This window comes from Otolemur garnettii, unplaced genomic scaffold (genome assembly GCF_000181295.1).
Source record: "Otolemur garnettii isolate 467f Iridium unplaced genomic scaffold, OtoGar3 scaffold00119, whole genome shotgun sequence".
NCBI lineage: Eukaryota > Metazoa > Chordata > Mammalia > Primates > Galagidae > Otolemur > Otolemur garnettii.
The window spans coordinates 4,941,139-4,962,947 of NW_003852514.1; the positions used below are offsets into that span (position 1 = coordinate 4,941,139).

Sequence of the window (21,809 nt, forward strand, 5' to 3'; positions counted from 1 at the left end):
AAATGTGATGTGTACCCTCTAATACTCTTGAATTTTTTTAAAAAGAAAGCTTAGCTGTTATCCTGTGTTCTTAACGTTTAGTCTGAAACCTGTCACTAGTTAAAACAGTGAAGTCATGATGAAAATTAAGTTGAATCACAATTGCTTTTGTTCCCATGTAATGTCAGCATCAAAGGAGAAGGACACTATATTATAGTGAATAGATGTGCTATGTTTGACTACATAGATGGAAAACATGATTTTGATTGATTAAAATGGACACAGTTGAACAACTTGTATAAGGTTTTACCGTAGTACTGACAATCATGAGTGACCTCAATATGGAGGAATGAGTGAATATGTGTCTGCATTTGTCAGAAAAATATTTAGTGGTGGCTTACACTGAAAATGCAGCCATGACTTGAATCTTATAAGACAAAATTTTTTTTTGGTGAATTTATGGTCAGTTTCCACATATCAGTTGGTTTCAGTTCATGACAGTGTAAATAGAATCTTAAAAACAACTTTTCCCAATGAATTTTTCTGATTATTTTTTGTAGACTCTTTAGAATTTAATTGCTGTTAAATAATCTGCTTACTGTACACATTGTGCTATTCGTGTTTGGCTGTAGCTTATTTTGCATGTGAAGAATAGGAACTTAAGGAATGATTGTTCAAATATTACTGTAGGCATATGTGAAGTTGTAAAATGAATGGCCACATATTTATCATTATTGTGATAGGATCATAAATTCTTATGTAAAAATTCAAGCATTAATGATAAACTATAAAATTATTATCTGTAAAAAAAGAAAAAAGATATGCTTATTTTTTTATATTCTCATGATTCATGTGTTCACTGGAATAGCACTTCTAATTTCCTTCAAGAACTTTTCCTTTGCATTCACAATTTGGCTATTTGGTGCAAAAGGCCTAGCTTTAAGCCTATCTAGGCTTTCAACATGCTATCATCACAATTTCTAGTTTTCATTCCAAGTGAAAGACAAGCAACTCTTCCTTTCTCTTGAACATGTTGTAGGGTTATTAATTGGCCTAATTTCCATAATATTGTATCTCAGGGAATAGAGAGGCCTGAGGAGAGGGAACGAGATGAAGCAACAGCCAGAAGATATCAGAGCACACATTTATTGATTAGGTTTACTGTCTTATATGGGCACCATTTGTGGCACCCAAAAGCAATTACAATAGTAATATCAAAGGTCACTGATCACAGATCATAACAGATATAATAATAATGAAAGAGTTTAAAATGCTGGGAGAATTACCAAAATGTACACAGAGACAGGAGTGAGCACATCCTATTGGGAAAGGATTACCACTAACCTTCAATTTGTAAAAAACACAATACCAGCAAAGTGCAATAAAACAAAGAGCAAGAGAGAAGGTGTACGTGTATTCACATGGCATAATTCTTCCCATCCTTTTATTTTCAATCTTTCTGTAACCTTCTAAGACGTCTTTTAGAAGGAACATATATGAGGGATTATTTTTTAAACTTGTCTACATTTGCCTTTTAATTGGGGGTTACAGATTTATATTTATTTAATGTAATTGCTGCAAATAAAAAATCCTTCTGTTTAAATTTACCATCCTATTGTTCTATGTTCCTTTTTTTCCTTTCTTGCTTCTGTTTTTTGTTTTGTTCTATTTGTTTGTTTGTTTGGAGACAGGGTCTCACTGTGACTTAGGCTATAGACATAACCTCCAACTTATGGGTTCAAGCAATCTTTTCACCTCAACCTCCTAAGCAGCTGGGACTACAGGTGTGCTCCACTACACCTGGTTAATTTTTTTTTAAACAGATGAAGTGTTGCTGAGTTGCTCAGGCTGATCTTGAACTCTGAACCTCAAGTGATCCTCCTGCCTCTGCCTCTCAAAGTGTTAGGATTACAGGTGTGAGTCACTGCACCAGCCTTCTTGCTTCTTAAAATATTAATTTTTTTAATTATTCCATTTCCTCTATTAAGTCGTTATTCACTCATTCTTTTCTATTATTTTAGCTGCTACAGTAGACCTCGCAATCTCAATATTGATTTATGAAAGCCAAGTACTTTTATCAGTACTCAGAGAATGCTAGGACCTTGTAACATTTGAATTCCATTTACTCTATCTAATTTTTTGTGATAATTATGTATATCTTAACTCCATATATATTTAAACCTCACATCACGTTATTTTTATTATTTTACACAGTTTTCATTTCTTTCTGTCTAGCCACATCTGAACCCTTTTCATCCTGTTCAGTCCTTTAGACATCTCCATGATTTCATTTGGAATTAGCTTTCATCTGCCTGAAGAACTCCTTTTGGAACGTCCCTTAATATAGGTCAGCTGAACATCTCAGTGTTTCTTTTTTATAAAAAAATGTGTGTTCAGTGGCGCCTGTAGCTCAAGGAGTAAGGCACTGGCCCCATGTACCAGAGGTGGCAAGTTCAGGCCCGGCCCTGGCCAAAAACTGCAAAAATAAATAAGTAAATGAAAATGCATGTATTTTACTTTCAATTTTGACGAGTATTTTTATAAGGTAATTAATCTAGGTTGGTAACTAATTTCTCCCAGCACTCTGAAGACATTTGAAGGTGTTTAGGCTTCCACTGGTTCTTTGAGAATAAGCTCTTGATTGTGTGTTGCTCTTTTACAGGTTATATACCTGCTTTCTCGGCTGATTTTAAACATTTTCTCTTTGTCTTTGTTTCTCAGTAGTTTACTATAATCTGCCTAAGTTTTCTTTGCTTGAAATCTTGCTTGATACTCATAATGTTTCATGATTCTGAGAGTTGTTGTCATTCGTTAGTCTTTTAAATTCCTAGTCCTGGTTTGGTGACTCAAACCTAGTCCTGAGCCACCAAACCAGGACTGTAATCCTAGCACTGCGGGAGGCTGGGACAGGAGGATTGCTCGAGCTCAGGAATTCAAGACCAGCCTGAACAAGACCAAGTTGCTGTCTCTACTAAAAATAGAAAAAATTAGCTGGGCTTTGTGGGGACACCTATAGTCCCAGCTACTCTGGAGGCTGAGACAAGAGGCTTGAACCCAGCAGTTTGAGGTTACCGTGAGCTAGGCTAACTAACATCATGACACTCTAGCCTGGGGCAACAGAGTAGACTCTATCTTAAAAGATTTTTTTTCCATTTGGTGTCTTTGCAAATATTTCCTCTTCTCCTTTTTTCTCTTTCCTTTCTTGATATTCCAATTAAATATATGTTAAAATATTTAACCACACATCATGTTTTATCTTCTTTTCTGAACTTTGTCTTTTTATCTCTTGTGTTTCATTTTGTGTATTTCACTTTACATATTAAGTTAACTAGCCAGGTTCACTAATTCTTGCTTATGTTATATTTAATCTGTAATTAAACCCATCATTCGTTGGTAGTTTTAGTTTGTGGGGTTTTTCCCCAATTACAAAATTTCATTTTATTCATCTTTGGAGTTTCCAGTTCTCTGCTGTCTCCATTTTCTCATTTAATTGCTTGAAGACATTAAACAGGATCATTTTTCTATTAAAGACATTAATTTTAATACATTTAACATTAATATTAATCTTGAAGGTTTTAAACACAATCATTTTATGCTTTTATCAATTATAAAATCTGTCTTTAATATCTGCATCTTCCATGTGTTTATCTCTTTTTCCCTTAGTTTTTAAGACAATTCCTTTTGTGTGTCCTATTTTCTTCAAGTGTCAGACATAATAAAATATTATTCAGACAACGTGTAGCTCTGGATGATGCTGTTTTTTCACCAGAGGAAATTCACTGTTGCCTCTTGAGGCTGGTCGTCTGTCCTTTTGAGGTTGGCCTTCGGTCCTTGTGAGGTTGGCCTTCGGTCCTTGTGAGGGCTGGCCTATTTCCCTTTCACACAGGCTCCTGGGATCTAACCTTTCAGAGTCTTACCTCTAGGCCTAATTACTGACAACTCCACTTCCTAAATAGGTCCTAACTTCCATTTTTCTGTCTCCCTCAGCCCCATGAGATGGCTGAAAGGTCTGTTTGCTTTTTCACCCTTTCAGCCATTGCTTTAAAATCATCAAATACTGTTCGTGCCTCATGGGAAAAGTGGTGCCTCTCTAGTTGCCCTTTCTGGAATTTTAGTTAGCCAAGTCCTTTCTGGTTTTGAAATTCTTGGATGCCTTTAAGTGGAGAACTTGGGAGGGTCTTTTGTAACTTTGTTAACTTTTCTAATTTTTCTCAGTGAGAATGTAGATCACAAATAAGCTACTCCATCACTTCCAAAAGGGAAACTCTACCGGAACTGTTTGAGCAGAGCAATGAACTGATTTAACTTAGATTTTTAGAAGATCACTCTCATTACCCTGAAAATGAACTATACGGGATTATTACATTACATTAGTACATATCACATTAATCCAGACTAGAGATAATGGTGACTCAGGTCGTGGTAGTAATGTGCACATAGAGAGAAGTGATCAGATTCTCCAGATAATTTGAAGGTAAAGCCAAGCAAGTTCACTGACAAATTGGATGAAAGGTATGAGAGAAAGATAGGAGTCAATGCTTATTCCAAGATTTTTGGCCTGAACAACTGGAAGGACGGAAATGGCAAAAACTGAGATGGGGGGAACTAGACAGGATCCCATTTATGAAGGACAATCAAGAATTTACTTTTGTATATATGTTAAAAATTGGATGCTAATTTGACGTTTAAATGGAGATGCCAAGTGCATAGTTAAATATATGAGTCTGAAGTTCAGGGAATGATATGAAAGTTGGAGATATAAATTCTGTAGTCATAAGCATACAAATGGCAATTAAAGCTCTAATTGGGCTGAGATGAGAGTACATTGAAAATAAATAAAGAGAAGACTACAGACGAGATAATAGTGCCTAATTCCCTAGGCCTGGTGAGCGGGGTTAATAATATACATACCTCTCCTACCTCCAGATCCCTCTCTCATTGTACAAAGCAGCTAGGAGCAGCCCCCCAGCCTAATGCGTTCTACAGCAGCCGAAATCAGGGTTTCATCACCCTTACGCATTTGCCCAAGAGAAAGCGATCCGTGTTGGTCCTGCTCTTAGCTCTTATGCCTTTCATTGGGTCAGCTTTCAAAATTCGCAGATGTTCAACAAGTGCGCAACTGGCTAATGTAGTTGGCCCTAGTGCCCAAAGGGTGCTACACTTGCCTCCAGGCCGCGCGAGTGGAACCACCTGCACCTTCTCCCCCTGGGCTGCAGAGAGCGCGCCCGCGCGCGCGCGCGCCGCACCAGGCGCTGGGGATCCGGGAGGAGCTCAGAGAGGGGGCCGGAAGGGGGCGTGGCCTGGGCGGGGCCACGCCGGGCTGCCAGGAACTAGGTGGCCGCAGTCTGAGCGCGGCGCAAGGGTGAGCGGGTGTTTGGAGACTCCTTACGGCCGCGCGAGGCAGCCGGAGGCGCGCCCGTTACCCACCGGGTTCTAGGAGAGAGCCGGGCGGCCGGGAAGGAAGCGCGCCCGAGCATCATGATCCCTTTGGAGAAGCCGGGCAGCGGTGACTCCTCCCCCGCCACCGCCACTGGCTCGGGCCCGGCCCTCCGGGGTCTGAGCACGCCGCGCCGGCAGCCTTCGCCCCAAGCCCGCGGGCTGCAGACTGAGATCCGCGCCGCAGTACGCACCGAGCCCTTCCAGGACGGCTACAGCCTGTGCCCCGGCCGGGAGCTGGGCAGGTAAGGACTGGCGGGGTCCCGGCTGCGCCCCCAAACCCCGCGCGGGGCGGACACGAGCGCGGATAAGTGCTGGGTCCATCGATGTGGCTGGAGGTGGCGTTGCTGGGAGCGGATAAAGCGCGGTGTGACTTGGCACAAACTTGGATGCTGGCGGCGATTAGGACAGCCGAGTCGCACCAGCTTCCCCTCCACGCGGCGCTCCGGGAGCGAGTCATTTTAACTTGATAGCCTGTAGAAGTCTCCAGCGACAGGTACAAAAGAGCAAAGGCTCGTTTCTTCGTGTTACCAAGAGCCTGACACCTTCCTTTACTCACGCCCTTCATGCATCTGTGATGTATTAAATGGTAACTTAAAGAGAGAAGTGTGCAAACCACACTCGTGGATTTACCCGTAGTAGCAGTCTGAAAACCAGAGGGTTGTGGAGTCAGCCTTGATTGTGCCCTTAAACCCTCTGGCTTCCTCTTTCTCCTTATGTGACTTTCAGTGTCACAGCTTCCTTTGCAGTAGTGCTATGTTAACTTCTGTCAGCCTTCTGCTGCGGACTTCATCATTTCGTTTTCTTGGTTGGTTTTATGCTGTCTTACTTCTGCAGTATTCAAGTCCCTGTGCCTCAATTTCAGACTGATTTCATTCATGGCTCTTGGCCCTTTTCACTGTGCTGTGAACTGGCTCTTGTCTTCTCCCCATTCTACACTTTTTGTGTGGGAGTAGAAAGTTTTCAACTTGGTCTCTCTCTCTCTCTTTTTAATTTTTTTTTTTTTTTTTTTTTGAGACAGTCACCCTGTGTCTCTCAGGCTACAGTGCGGAGGCTTCACAGCTCCCAGCAACCTCAAACTCCTATACTCAAGAGATCCTCTTGCCTCAGCCTCCAGTAGCTGAAACTACAGGCGCCTGCCACAAGCCTGGCTGGTTTTTCTATTTTTAGTAGAGACAGGTCTCTTTCTTGCTTAGGCTGGTCAACTTGGTCTCTTTTTAAAGTTGTAAGTTGTTTGGATGCTTTACATGTTGTATGCTGAAGAGGGGTGATAGCATGATTTTTGTGGGGTTTGGGGACTCTCTTCCTTGCTTTGGAGTCATACCTGAGTTCATAACCTTACCCTGCTTGCTTTGTTTGCCTTTGGGTGGGTTACTTAGACCCCTCCCCCAGCCTCACTTGTCTCCTCCATGAAACCGTAAATGGCAGTACTCACCTCACAGAGGTGTGGTGAAGATGCCATGCCTGCAAAGGGCACACCACTGGGCCTGCCTTGTCTTGCTCAGTAAATGTTCACTATTACTGCAGACATTTGTCCTCATTGCATAACAGCACCAGGTTGTAATGGGAACGTCCCCAACAGTTATGACAGCTTCCAGTGGGGGTTGGAAAAAGCATTGGTTACAAACAGTGTCAAAGACACACTGCCTTACAAATATTAAGGTAACTTCTGGAAATATGTATTTGGGGGGGGGGTGGAGGGGAAGCCTACCTTAAAAATGTCTTACTTATTCTAAATGTTAACAAGAGGAAAAACACCATTCAGGAACAAGATCTTCTTCACTGCTAGGCACTAATTGACTGGATCTGTGCATACTTTAATTATAACAAAAGAAGAGAAGAGAGCCACTGACTCAGCTAGGTATTCTAATTCATTGAAATTCCACACATTCTGAACTAACTCTGGTTACTTGAAAAGGAAAACAACGTTTTGCCATTATTTGCTTGAGTTGTCCGTCTTCATTCCACAAAGGGAAACTAGTACAGGGACTACAAAACAGAACCATCTTCAGATGGCAAGCACTGTCTTGCAGACTGTGTAATGAATGATTTAATCCAAAAACTGATTTGCACCCCGCCAGGTGTTGTGGTACTAATTCCTCCAGGAATTTTTCTTTCGACTTTTGTTTTAAGCTCTATTATAAAATTAGCTTGCCTATAAAGTTTTTTTTTTTAAGGTTGTGATATTTTCTATATACTTTTTCTTATATGAAGTTCTTTAAAAAGGAATAGATCCTGACGCAGCAGAATAATGCAGTTATTAGATAAATACTTGATGTAGAAGCCTGAAACTTTATAAAATTAATCTGTTTTTTATTTTCCTTTTTGCTACCCTTTTTCATCACAGAGTAGAACGAAGTGATTAGGAACTTTGGAGTCAGACAGTCTGAGATTGAATCTTGGCTCTTACTGCTTTTAAGCATGATTCACAGAAAAGCAGCACCTTACTAGTTACATGGACTTGAGTACATTAACTAACCATTCATTAACTTATAGGACTGTTGAGAGAATTAAATAAAATAAAACCTATATAGCTATAAGCCTGTGATTAGGGGATGTGCTCAAAATATAATTCATTGTGTAACTCAATAAAGGTTATTTTAAATGTAACCAAAAACCAAAAATAAAACCTACGCAATCTCAAAACATGCCTCTATCTCTGGCCAAAGTACTGAAGTCACAGGAACTGTTTAAAAGTCTCAGGAAGTAAAAGTTCTGCTGTGTGTTATAAACAGTCCTTGTTGGATGCATATTATGGTTTTAACATACTCTTTTCTCTGGTAAGATAGAAAACTTATTTTTTCAGCTGTTAATTCTGGTTGCATTTCTGATAGAACTCGAATCTCCTTCTAGTATAGACGTTGCAAAATATCTGTCATATTTTAATGCTATAGAAGGAAAAAAAGATTTTTTTTCGTTTTATTCTGTCACTGTTCATTTAGTAAATTATAGAAAGGGTGTGGAGAGTTAACTCTTTAAACAAATTGATTTCTTTCAGGCGCCATGATTATTTTAACAGACATGTAAAGCTTTTGAAGAGAGGGCTGTTTGAAGAGAATTTTTTAAATGGTCAGTATGAATTCCACAGTAATGACAGGATGTGATGTTTATCATTTTAAGAAATGTCACATTCTTTCATGTCTCCAGCAGAATCTATAGCAACCTAAATCTAGGTAAATATCTGATGTAAAACTTTCTTTTGTTGCTTGAAGCTTGATTTGTTAGTCTTAGGCTTGTTACCTTTCTTTGGGTCGGGATCTGTGCCAATGTAAACCACATTAATGATTTTGTTCCTGAGGAGCCAGAAAAATGACCTTGGGTTCTGAGAATTTTTTCGTGTTGATCACCCTTGGGTTTATTGATAATGTAGGAACAAAAAGATGTTTCTAGAGATTTAAAAATATACCAATTTTACATCAAATGCCTGTTTTCATCATCTAGTCCTCAACTTGAACATTTTTAACATATTCATAAATTTCTTTACTAAAAATTTGTCAAGAACATTTTGAGAATATTACATCTTTTATAGCTGAAGTTTTCTTTCTTTTTAGTAGCTGAGTTTTTCTGTGGAAAAAGTTATAAATAGGAGTTGCCATCTGAAAGAGGCTTTCTGGTTTCCCCAGTGCTCTCACGGGCATTATCGTGTTGACTCTTACCACAGGCCTGTTTGCAAAGCCTCATTTTTCAGGTGAGAAAAGCAAGGCAGCCATTGAATCTCATGAGAGGTGGCAGACTGGGGACTCCTGGCTTTGAAATCACTTCTATTACACCACAGCTGTTTTTCAGAGAACGGTGTGTAGTCTATCTGGTGACTGAAACAGTTTTTATGAAAGGCTATGTTAATGAGTTCCAAACTGGAACAGACACTACCAGTCTTCAGTGTCATATAGTTACTGCCCAGCTGGGCCTTAACGTAGTTAGGAATGTCCTATCTCATCCTCCTCAGAGCAGTTAAGGGTAACAGGAACAAGAAAGGATTTGGGGGAAACAGGGCAGAGAATCTATTAAGTCAGCTGTTTAATTTTCAAACATTGGTGCTTAAATTGTTAAAATCTTCATTTAAAATACATAAACTTAAGGATTTAGTGAATTTCAATCTCAATAAAACTATAACAAAATTTTATAAAATCTGATTTTTGAACCAAATACATTAGAAAGCCAAGTAGCTATGGTCATGGGTTCATCTACACAGGTAAGTATGTAGGATCTAGATTTATTAAGGGAATTCACACTTCATGTACAGTTCAAATCAGATCACCTTTGTCCTGTAATTTTTTTTAAAATTTAATTTAATTTTATTTTTTAGAGACAGGGTCTCACTATGTTGCCCAGGATTAACCGATCTCTGTCTAAGCTTCCTGAATCACTAGGATTACAGGCCCAGGCCACCATACCCCAGTTTTATGATTTTTCTGGTACAAATTATTGTCATTGGTTATATTATAGATCTGAAATTAGTGCCCAAAACAATAAAAGTAACTGCTGATTCCTGATCATTTATTGAATGTCATCTAATTTAAAGATATGGTTTTTTTTTTTTTGGTAGAGACAGAATCTCACTTTATTGCCCTCAGTAGAGTGCTGTGGCGTCATAGCTGACAGCAATCTGCAGTTCTTGGGCTTAGGTGATTCTCTTGCCTCAGCCTCCTGAGTAGCTAGGACTACAGGCGCCCGCAGGCGCCTGCCACAATTCCCAGCTGTTTTTTTGTTGCAGTTTGGCCGGGGTTGAGTTTGAAACCTCCACCCTTGGCATATGGGGCTAGTGCCCTACCCACTGAGCCATGGGCACCACCCTAAAGATATGATTTTTTTTTAGTCTTTCCTGTCTCGTAAGGTAGGCACCATTAACATCATTTTATAGATGAGGAATCCAAGGCCCAGAAAGAATGAATAAATTGCTCAAGATTATAGTTACCAGAATTTAATTTTTTTTCTCCTAAGACAGAGTCTCACTTTGTCACCCTGGATAGAGTGCTGTTGACATCACAGCTAACTGCAACCTCAAACTGTTGGGCTCAAGTATCCTCTTGCCTCAACCTCACAAGTAGCTCGGACTATAGGCACCCACCACAACACCCAGCTAATCTGTCTATTTTTAGAAGAGATAGGGTCTTACTCTTGCTCAGGCTGGTCTTGAATTCCTTAGCTCAAACAATCCACCCTCTTCAACCTCCCAAAGCCTGGCATTACCAGAACTTTAAACCAAGTTTGGCTTTAAAAGTGCTGCCTGTTCTTATCACTCATACTGACATTTTATTTGAATAGATTCATTGATTTTTTACACATAGAGCCAACGGGTATTATATGTTCTTTGATTGTTTTCCTCAATGTTTTCAGAGGTAAAGAATATAGAAACTATTCTAGGTTTGTTTATTTATTATTATTTTTTTTGAGACAGAGTCTCACTATGTTGCCCTTGGTAGACTGCTGTGGCATCACAGTTCACAGCAACCTCAAACTCTCTGGGCTTGAGCGATTCTCCTGCCTCAGCTTCCCAAGTGGCTGGGACCACAGGCACCCACCACAATGCCTGGCTAGTTTTTGGCTGTAGTTGTCATTGCTGTTTGGCAGGTCCAGGCTGGGCTCGAACCTGCCACCTTTGGTGTATGTGGCTGGAACCCTAGCCTCTTGAGCTACAGGCATCGAGCCTATGTCTTTCTTGAATAGAATTTCTTTATGCTTAAGACATTATCCCAATGGCTCAGTGCCCATAGCACAGTGTTAAGGCACCAGTCACATACACCAAAGCTGGTGGGTTTGAACCTGGCCCAAGCCAGCTAAACAACGACAACTGCAATAAAAAATAGTTGGGCATGTGGCGAGTACCTATAGTCCCAGCTACTGGGAGACTGAGGCAAGAGAATCGCTTAAGCCCAGGAGTTTGAAGTTGCTATAAGCTGTGACGCCGCAGCACTCTACCGAGGATGACATAGTGAGACTCTGTCTTAAAAAAAAAAAGACATTACCCCAATGTAAGTAAGCAAATATCATACTTATATTAAGGGCAGAGGGCACTTTTCTACCCTCTTAAACTTACTCCCAATTGTAACAGCATAACGGATCAATCACTATTCTGCTTGTAGACAAAATGACATGCCACTGGAAAGTCTTGTGGGGAAATAACGTTTGAACTGACCTGTAAGGACTAGATGTAATTTCAGAGGCAGCCATGTAAGATACTCCAGCCATTGGCTATAAAACAAGGCACAGGGGTAGAAAAATTCAGTAAAGAAAAAATGGCAAGTAGTCCAGTATATTACACATTATGAGGTTAAGCTCCCATAAAACTTTCACATAAAATAAGAGGAATGTATATACTTAACATGTTACTTGATATATTTGTATACTTGCCATGTATAGGGCACCATGGAATGTAAAGATGAATAAGTGAGGTCCCTGGAACTGTCAGTCTAGCTGGGGAGACAGCCATTCGTACATAAAAACTAAAATATGTCATGTTGATATAAATGATGTAATAAAGGTATAAATAAAGCATTTTATTATAATCTAGAATAAAGTGGGATCTTGGACGTTATTTTGCTTCCTATGGATACCACTATAGGTTTTCTAACGTTTATCTGTACCTTATATATTATCTCTTTACCTTTGCCTATAACCCAATACTAAAACTTATATTCAGAATCCATCCAGTAAATGAGAATCTCCAGGCTAAGAAAGGCGTCTCAAACTTCTATCCAAAACCTAACACTTGATCTTTCGCCAAAAATCTGTAAATATTTTTATAATCTTTATCTCAGTTGATAGTATCACATTTACATAGTACCCATATAAAAATCGAAAAGTTGCCCTTGTCTTCTACCTTTCCTTTCTCCCATATCTGCCTACAACTCGAATCTATGAGGGAGGACTCGTAGATCCTGACCTTGAATCTGTCTTCCCAGTCTCCACCGCTGCCCCTTTTGAGTTCAAGCCCATTGCCTTGAACTATTTTATTGGCCTCCTAGTTTCTAGTTGTCATTTGGCAATCACTCTTTACATACTATCAGAATTATCTTTTTTAAACAATCATCTCAAGGATTCTAATAGGTGCCTATTTTAAGTCTGATAGAGCCCAAACTTCCGTAGCAAGTTATACCTATCTAAAGAGCCATACCAGGCTAGGCACAGTGGCTCGCACCTGTAATCCTAACATTCTGGGTGTCTGAGGCAGGAAGATCACCTAATCAAGAATGGGACCCCCATCTCTTCAAAAAATTGAAACAAATAGAAAACTTAGCTGGGGTTTGGTGGTGAATGCCTTCATTCCCAGGTCCTTGAGAAGCTGAGACAGGAAAATCTCTTGACTTGAGCCCAGGAGTCTGATGTATGATGACTCTACTACAGTCTAGTCAGGGTGACAGGGAGGCTCTATCTGCAAAAACTAAAAAAGATACTTGCCTACCTGAACTCTGTGTTGAGCACTGGTAATGCAAAGATGAATAAAATTCCATCCTTGTTCGAAGCAAATGTGCACTGGTGGGCCCAGTTCAATCGTCTCTTCCTCTTGTTGTAATTCGTGTATCTTTCCCTTTTTGTCACTCTGGAATATGCTTTCATTGAGTAGTTCTAAAATGTATTCGTTTCTGACATTCATCCCAAAATGTTTAGTGAGAACTGGAGTTCTCAGTTTTGTGCATAATAGTAAACTATAGATGTTTATATATAACTGTGCCCCCCCCCCAATGTCAGAGAAACATCATTTTTTAAATGTTTTATAGGCCTCAATAGCCTACGGTTAAAGATTATGATGCTGTCACAATTTTCACCGTGAAGCCACGATAAAGCATGCACTTTTAAAAAAAATACAGATGGGGTCTTGTTGTCTCACCTAGGCTGGAAGGCAGTGGTGCAGTTATAGCTCTGTGCAGCCTCCAACTCCTGCATTCAACAATCTTCCTGCCTCAGTCTCCTTAGTAGCTAGGACTACAGGCACAGCTGGTGCCTGACTAATTTTTTTTTGAGATAGTTTTGCTCACATTGCTCTTGAACTCCTGGCCTCAAGTGATCCTCCCACGTGGGCCTTCCAAAGTGCTAGGGTTACACGCATGAGCCACCATTTCCAGCCCAAAGTATGCACATTGGAACTCTTTTGGGGTATGATATTTAGGCAACTCAGAAATCTCCTTCTGACCTCTCAAGCAGTGGTAAGGGTCCCCCTCCGTTGCACCATTCACCTAGGGACAAAGGCATACATGTTCACTAAAGTCAGCGTGACCTGCTGTCTTCCTGTCAGTGTTAGTGGGATGTAGAATCAAAACAGTGGAAGAGTTTTCTTCAGCGTGGGATGGTGCAGGGGCCTTCAAACTACACCCAGCCACCTATTTTTGTATAGCTCCCAAGCTCATAATGTCTTTTACATTTTAAATATTTGAAAAGATCCAAGTAAATGTAATATTTAATGACATGAAAATCAATCATATAGAATTCAAGTTGCAGTGTCCACAAAGTGCTCTCAGAACCCAGCCGCGCTCATCCGTTTACCTTTTGTCTGTGGCTGTTTCCGCTCTACAGCAGTGGACTCAGGTAGATGCCACAGAGAATGTTTAGCCCACAAAGCCAGAAATATTTTTTATCTTGCCTTTTACAGAAAAATTTGCTGCCCTCCAATATAGTAGGATAGGATGGAAAGAAGAAACCTGAGCTGTGAAGGGTGCTTCCACGGAAACAAAGGTGGGGTCAGAGCAGTCATCCTGTGCAAGGAGGGCTGCAGGGACTGCACTCGGCACCACTGGAAGTGGGGAGGGGGGCCTTCTAACAGTGGCTGTTCTGGAGCAGGTTGTCAGAGGTCACACCTTAGCCCTGTGTGAATCCAATTCTGTTTGCTGAGTCACTTGTCTTTACCTCTGGCCTTCAAAAATATACTTTCAGGCTAGATAATAAGTCGTGTTTTACTTCACAGTACTGTGTTGCTTTGAATCTTAGGTGTAGCAACAATCAACATTTGTGTGTTTAATGTGGGAGTGCTCAGAGGGCCATTCAGCTGAGTCACTTCTCATTTACCAGGAACAGGTTCACTGCCAATTATTTGTTGAGGCTTCATTTCAGATCAGTTTTTAAAAATTAAACTTTCTCTTTTGAAACTTCTGGCATATAGGTATGAGAAAAATCAAATTGTTTTTTTTCTTAGACAAATCCAAAGGTCATTGGACATTTTCTAAAACTTGATGGAGATACTGGCCTAATGATTCAGTGGGATAACATAAAGCATGGTATTAGTCTTTGATTCATTTGTTTATAGTTAAAAGTAACATAAAATACTCTCTAGTATCTATAGAAATCTTTCATATTTCTATGAATAAAAGAACTTTGATACGAATAAGGTGCTAGATAGTTACCAAATTGAACAGCTATAGGGGCATGCCTGAGGATTTCTCATTCCACATTTTTATTACTAATAGTAACAAAAATTTAAAGGGCACAATAATCATATTTGCAGTTAAAAATAAATGGAAGGAAGAATTAGTACTCCGAATTATGCCAGCATCTAGAATCCTAGACCAAAACTTAGAAGTTAGAACTTAACAGGGCAAAGTACAGCCTTGTGTTTAACTTTTTGGAAATTTTTTTTTTTTTTTTTTTTTGAGACGGAGCCTCAAGCTATCCCCGTGGGGTAGAGTGCCATGGCATCACAGCTCATAGCAACCTCCAACTCCTGGGCTCAAGCGAGTCTCCTGCCTCAGCCTCCCAAGTAGCTGGGACCACAGGTGCCCGCCACAACGCCCGGCCATTTTTTAGTTGCAGCCATCATTGTTGTTTGGTGGGCCCGGGCTGGGGATTCAAACCTGCCACCTTAGGTGTATGTGGCTGGCGCCTTAGCCGCTTGAGCCACAGGCGCCGAGCCTGGAAAATGTTTTAAAATATAGTATGAGGATACTGACTTGACAAAAATTCAAGGGGGAAAAAATTTACATAATTTATTCTCCAGCGCAATGTGAAATATGAAAAACCTGTCTAGCTTTTTTAAACAAGCAATATTAAGTTGTATTGTACCAACATAAGCAGAATTATGATATGGCACTTTGATCCAGTTGTACCTGGTATGCTTCAGATTTGGTGGTATATTTTCTGATGAGCTATTAATAGTGAGGAGGTCAAAAAACCTCATGCGGGTGAGGAATCAGGACACTGAGAAAGGGAAGGAGTGGCAGCCGACAGACTGTGCTCACTGTCTTGCTATCTGTGAGACTGTCATATGGAAATGCCCGTGGGTCCGTTCTGTACTGCTCAGCTGAGGACCCAGACTGCAGCCCTTCTGCAGAAGTCAGGCTTTAGTGAAACCTTGTTAAAATAATCTCTTCTACTACTGGGCCAATATTACCTCATAGTTTGGAATTAAGACATTGGCATATGGTGTTAGGTTAAAAAAAAATCTTTCTTTCCCCCCCTTTCCACAGCTTCTGAATCTTAGAAAAAAAATTACGTGATCTCTAGGTTGCCTTCCTACCGAAGGATTCAGTGGATATTTATGGGGTTGGCTATCACAACGTAATGATTTGTGTGATTAGTGATCTTCTTACTGAGCACTTACTGTGTGGCAGGTACTGTGTGAGCAATTGACATGTGCTGTATACTGTAATTTCAGAATCTGGTGAAGTAGACGCCATTGTGTCCCGTTATACAGATAAGAAAAATGAGACTTGAGGAGGTTAAATAAATTGCCAAAGGTTGTGTGTCAGGTGGCACTTGTGGAATAAGAACTCATGTAGGTCTAGTTCTACACCTCATACCTTTGATCAGTAAGCTATACAGTTCCCCTGTTTGGTCTTATTATAGTTTAATGACAAATTATAGTATACTAAGGTAATGATTGTTGTCTGTCTTTATAGGAAAAGGAGACATTTTCAGCTGATACTGTAATTAGAATGAGACGATATAAATGAGATCCTTAACTTTTATAATTTTAGAAGGTAATAATATTCTTTAGAGTCAATTAGTGACAGTGAAATTTATCATACTAGGAATTCTGGTGACTAATTTATATTAAAAAGTCAAATGGGGTAGTGCCTGTGACTCAAAGGAGTAGGATGCCAGCTCCATATACAGAGGTGGCAGTTTCAAACCCGGCCGCGGCCAAAAAAAAAAAAGAAACTGAGGTTTTTTTTATAACTGCAAAAAGATATTGATCTTTTGGTTTGGTTATTCTCTACTTAGAAATATTAATTTTACAGATTTACATGTTATCTTTTATCTGATAAATCCGTAAATCTACAGATGTAGCCTGTGTATGTTTCTAAGTGATATAGCTACTTTTGTGATTGAATATGAGCTAAATTTGAATTATCTACCAGTGGATATTTTGAAATTTTACTAAAATTTACTGTCTTTGGAAAGTTGTCAACGTTTAATTAACAGAAAATGTTTTGTTTCATTCTAGGGGAAAATTTGCAGTGGTGAGGAAATGTATAAAGAAAGATTCTGGGAAAGAATTTGCTGCAAAGTTCATGAGAAAAAGAAGAAAAGGCCAAGATTGTCGGATGGAAATAATTCATGAGATTGCTGTACTTGAACTAGCGCAGGACAATCCTTGGGTCATTAATTTACATGAAGTTTATGAGACTCCCTCAGAAATGATTTTAGTTTTGGAATAGTAAGTATCATCTTCCTTAAGTTAAGTGTATTTGATGTCTACACTTCCTTTACGGGATGCCAGTCATCTGTAACTGTGTTGCAGGGCCTGGTTCTCTGGAAATCTGCGGGTTTTCTGGATCTTCTTCATGTGTTCTGGTTACTAATTTGATATGTTCTAAACTTGCAAAGGTACATGTGTGCATTAGCTTTTTATTTTCATTCCTTAATGAAATTCTCCTCACGATAGGGTGGAAAGTTCTCTTACGTTTTTATTAGAGGCATTCTTAACAAGTTAAGTAAAAGACATTTTATAATTCCTTATAGTCTGAATTAATCCCCTTTCTTTTGGAAATAGTAGTCTTGATTTTATCATGTTTTCAATTTGAGTAAGTAGGTATAGCATGGAAAATAGTTTTGGAACACAAACAAAGGACAGTTCTTTTTCTCCTTAAGAAAGCTGAAAGCCTGGTTTCCTTGGTGCTTCTCCTGCCAAAGGAAAAGATTGATAGATCTGAATACACTGAAAGCCTTCATACATTCATAAACATAAATAAAATGAAAAGGGCGGACTCAGAGAAAAATAGCTCTAATATCTATTCCACCAAAATGACTAAAATTTCTTTAATATATGTTAATTTAAGTAAATAAAAAATCTTGAAAACATGACAGAATACTTCGTAATTCACTTTACACAGTAAAGATAATAATTAAATAATAATAAACATTTTTTGCATGCATAAGCACTCAGTTATACCATCAACAGTCCATAAAGGAAGTATAAACTGTCAAACATACTATCAAGTATAACAATTATGAGCCGTTAGACAGTATTTATAAGAAATAGATCAAAAAATTAACTGTGTAAATCAGCAATTCTCAACTTGTGGGTCATGACCCACAGGAACTGTATTAAAGGGTCGCAGCATTAAGAAGGTTGAGAACCACTGGTATAAATGCATATCACTATGGCTGATAATTGTATTTACCAACCATTATAACTATACATCTGAAATACTGTGAGAGACAACATAAGTCTTTTCATGAAATTGGCCACAAACCAGAGAGCCAAGATCTTGAGAAATTTTATCCTTCACAAATGCAAATGTACAAAGAAAAGAAATCACTTCATTTACTGAGCAAATTTCATTATCTGCATTATCAGCATTCTGTTAATGTACTTTCATGGAGTCAAATTTGCAAAAAGTGCATAAAGTGTCTCAGAACTGTCTAAAAGAACTGTCTCTTATCCTCCAGTATTAGAAACAATGTGAAGATGAGATGAGTAGCATAGTGAAGTGGTGCTTTGTGTGAAGGGGCAGAAGTTGTACACAATTGATTAATTTGTCAGGGGAGATTTCTTGTATTTTCCACCTGCATTTCACTTCTCTAATCTTCAAAACACGCACTGCATGTGTACTTGGAGAGTGGTCTACAATTTTTTTAAGTATATACTGTCCATTTGAAAGTCTGGTCATTGCTTGGCCATTGCTATTAAATGATTTTCTACTTTCAATCCACCAGTAATAATTAGTTCTTAAACTTTTATCTTTTGCCATTAAGTAGTCTCAGAGGCTTAACTTAATCACAGCCTTTTTGTAAGTAAGGGAACAGTTTCACAGATCTCTTCCATTGTCTTCTAAGGCTGCAGGCCTCTGAAGTGCCCATATGTGACCTGTTAGGAACCAGCTGCTCACCAGGCAAGCAAGCAAAGCTTTGTCCGTATCGACACCCGCTCCCCGTGACTTGAACCACACCTGACCTCTGCCTGCTGTCACATCAGTAGTGGCATTAGACTCCCGCAGGAGCAAAAACCCTACTGTAAATTGTCCTTGCAAGGGAGCTAGATTGTACACTCCTTATGACAATCTAATTGCCTCTCCTAGCCACGGTCCCTGGTGCCAGAAAGTTTGGGGACTGCCGTAATCTAAGGAATAAAATGATATTGGGCTTCTCCAATACCAAATCTTTATTAGTCAGGTTTCTCCAGAGAAAGCCAATAGATAAATAGGATTTATTAAAGGAATTGGTTCATGCGCTTATAGTGGCTGAGAAGTCCCACAGTAGGCCGTCTGTGAGCAAGAGACACTGGAATGAGATGGCATGGCATAGTCCAAGTGTGGAAGGGCTCTGAGCCAGGCAGGCTGATGGTGTAACTTTCAGTCTGAGGCTAAAAGCCTCAGGACCTGCCATGGGGGTGGGTAAGTCCTGGAGTTCAAAGGCAGGCAAGCCTGGAGTTGTGATGTTCAAGGCAGAATGAGAATAGTCTGTCCCAACTGATTAGGTGGTGCCTGCCAATCTGAGTTCAGATCTCCCTACCTCGTCACTCAGACTCGTCATCTCTGGAAGTGCTCTCACAGACACACCCAAAATAATGCTCTACCAAGTGTCTAGGTATTTCCTAATCCAGTCAAGTTGGCAACTAAAATTAAGTCCACTGGTTCACCCCTTGTCACCCTGGCATCCATATGTATCTCCTTTAAACCATACAACGACACAACAACAGAGTGTTCTGCCACTGTGATGCACCTCGCCTGAGTATAGCTGGAAACACACCATTCCCTTCCCTAGAATTCAACTTTTAGGATCTCAGCATTTGAGGCTGAAATCATACAGGATTGTGATTTTAGGGATTTTTGATCTTTGGGGCTTTGCATTCAGGACTATGGCATGGGGATTGTGCTGTTCAGGACTGTGATTGGCACTGGTTTAAAAAAAATAGATAAAGGCCATGAAGAGAAATTCCTTACAGCACATCTATGAATGCAAATTGTTGTCTAAATACACATGAAAATAGTGATTCTTAGAATTTTTAGAATGTAAATTAGTGGTCAATTTCCCTCTGTCAGATTGGTAAAAATTATAAAGAAAAGTGATATTCATTGATTGAACCATCTTATTTATACCATGAGTGGCAGTATTAACTGGTATAACTTTTCTGGAGAACAATATGAAGTATGTATCAAAAGACTTACGGGCCGAGTATAGTCGCTTATGCCTATAATCCCAGCATTTTGGGAGGCTAAAACGGGCAAATTGCTTGAATCTACCCTGGGCAACATAGAGAGACCCTACGTCTACAAAAAAACTTAAAAAAAAACCCTTAAAAAAAAACCTCTTTAACCTAGGAATTTCACTTTTATAAATCTCTTCATGAGAAATAGCAGGCAATTTTGCAAAGATATGTGATAAAAATGTTCATTATGGCTCAAGCCGCTAAGGCACCAGCCACATATACCTGAGCTTGCGGGTTCGAATCCAGCCTGGGCCTGCCAAACAACAATGACGGCAGCAACCAAGAAATAGCCAGGCATTGTGGTGGGTGCCTGTAGGCCAAGCTAAGTGGGAGGCTGAGGCAGGAGACTCGCTTGAGCCCAGGAGTTGGAGGTTGCTGTGAGCTGTGATGCCAGGATGCTCTACCCAGAGCAACAGCTGGAGGCTCTGTCTCAAAAAAAAAAAAAAAAAAAATGTTCATTAAATAACAGCTATATAACAAAAAGGTAGAAATAATCTAAATACTTATTAGAAAGAAGTTGATTAAATAAGTAATAATGTCATAAAATGAATTGCTAGGCAGTCATTAAAAAAGCTAAGGTAGATATAAATATAATGACAAAGATTTAAAGTATTGCCAAGTTTAAAAAAGCATGGTACAAAATGTGTATGATGTTTTTATTTAAGTTTATAGAGGGTAAAGGCTAAGAGGAATCTTGGTAGTATAATTTAAGAGCATATAATTTAAGAGAAATTCCTCACAGCACATACATGAATGTAAATTGTCTAAATACACATGAAAATAGTGATTCTTAGAATGTTTATAATATAAATAAACAGTCAGTTTGCTCCTACTTTTCTCATTCTGCCTTGAATATCACAACTCCAGGCTTGCCTGCCTTTGAACTGTAGGACTTGCCCATCCCCATGGCAGGTCCTGAGGCTTTTGGGACTAAAAGTTATGCCATCAGCCTGCCTGGTTCTGAGGCCTTCCACACTTGGACTATGCCATGTGTTCATGTATTTTATTTTGGTAATTTTGTTTGTAGGAATTCCTTCTAAGGCAATGGTTCTCAACCTTCCTAATGCCACGGCCCTTCCATACAGTTCCTATGGGTCATGACCCACAGGTTGAGAACCACTGTTCTAAGGAAATATGGAATGTAGACATGAGAATGAAAGTGTTTGCCACAGTGTATTTTTGATTTATAGTAATAGAAATGTCCAAAAATGGTAGAGTGGTTAAAAGTTTTTTTAAAATTGACTTGAGAATCTCATTTATAAATGCTCTGCCTGGCTGGGTTTTGCGGGTTTTTTTTCCCCTCAGTTTATTTCGGAGAGGATCAAAGTAGACTTGGAAATTGATCTAGAAAAGATCTCCCGAAATGCTCTCCAACTAAAATCTCCTCCGTCATCGCCCGTGCTTGCAAAACCTGCTCTTCAGCCTTTAATCCTGGGACTCTTCTCAGTCCTTGAGCCTTTCAGTCAGCTCCTGACTTTTTTCCTTCCCTCTTCTTTAAGAGTTGTTTCTACTAATCTCTCACCAGCATCTCACTTTATTTCCCTCTTCTTCCTGGGCTTCCTCTGAAACTCACTGGCCCATTGGAAACCCGGGACTCAGGCTGTGTGTCCAGCCTCCCAGGCTGCCACACATTCTCAGGAGGACTTGAAGAGTTTTTGATGTCCTTAGTAAAACAGCACCATCCTCAGCTGGGCTCACAGGATAGCTGGCAGTTCTTCACCTAATCTCTCATCATGTCCTTTTAACACCACCGATCAGAGCTAATCAATGCCTCCCACACTTAAGTATCTCTGCTGCCCACCTTTTATTAGAC

At 39.7% G+C, this 21,809-nt stretch overlaps 1 protein-coding gene across 1 annotated transcript in view; it reads left to right on the forward strand.

The window, feature by feature from the left end:
• Positions 1-5,267: 5,267 nt before the first annotated feature.
• The window catches only part of STK17A (serine/threonine kinase 17a), a 36,701-nt gene continuing 20,159 nt past the window's right edge, over positions 5,268-21,809 (forward strand). Inside the window, exons 1-2 of the mRNA XM_003797551.2 lie at positions 5,268-5,660; positions 16,790-17,002. Of these exons, the coding sequence (XP_003797599.1) occupies positions 5,458-5,660; positions 16,790-17,002 (416 nt within the window). The 5' untranslated portion in view covers positions 5,268-5,457. The remainder of the gene's footprint in view (positions 5,661-16,789; positions 17,003-21,809) is intronic.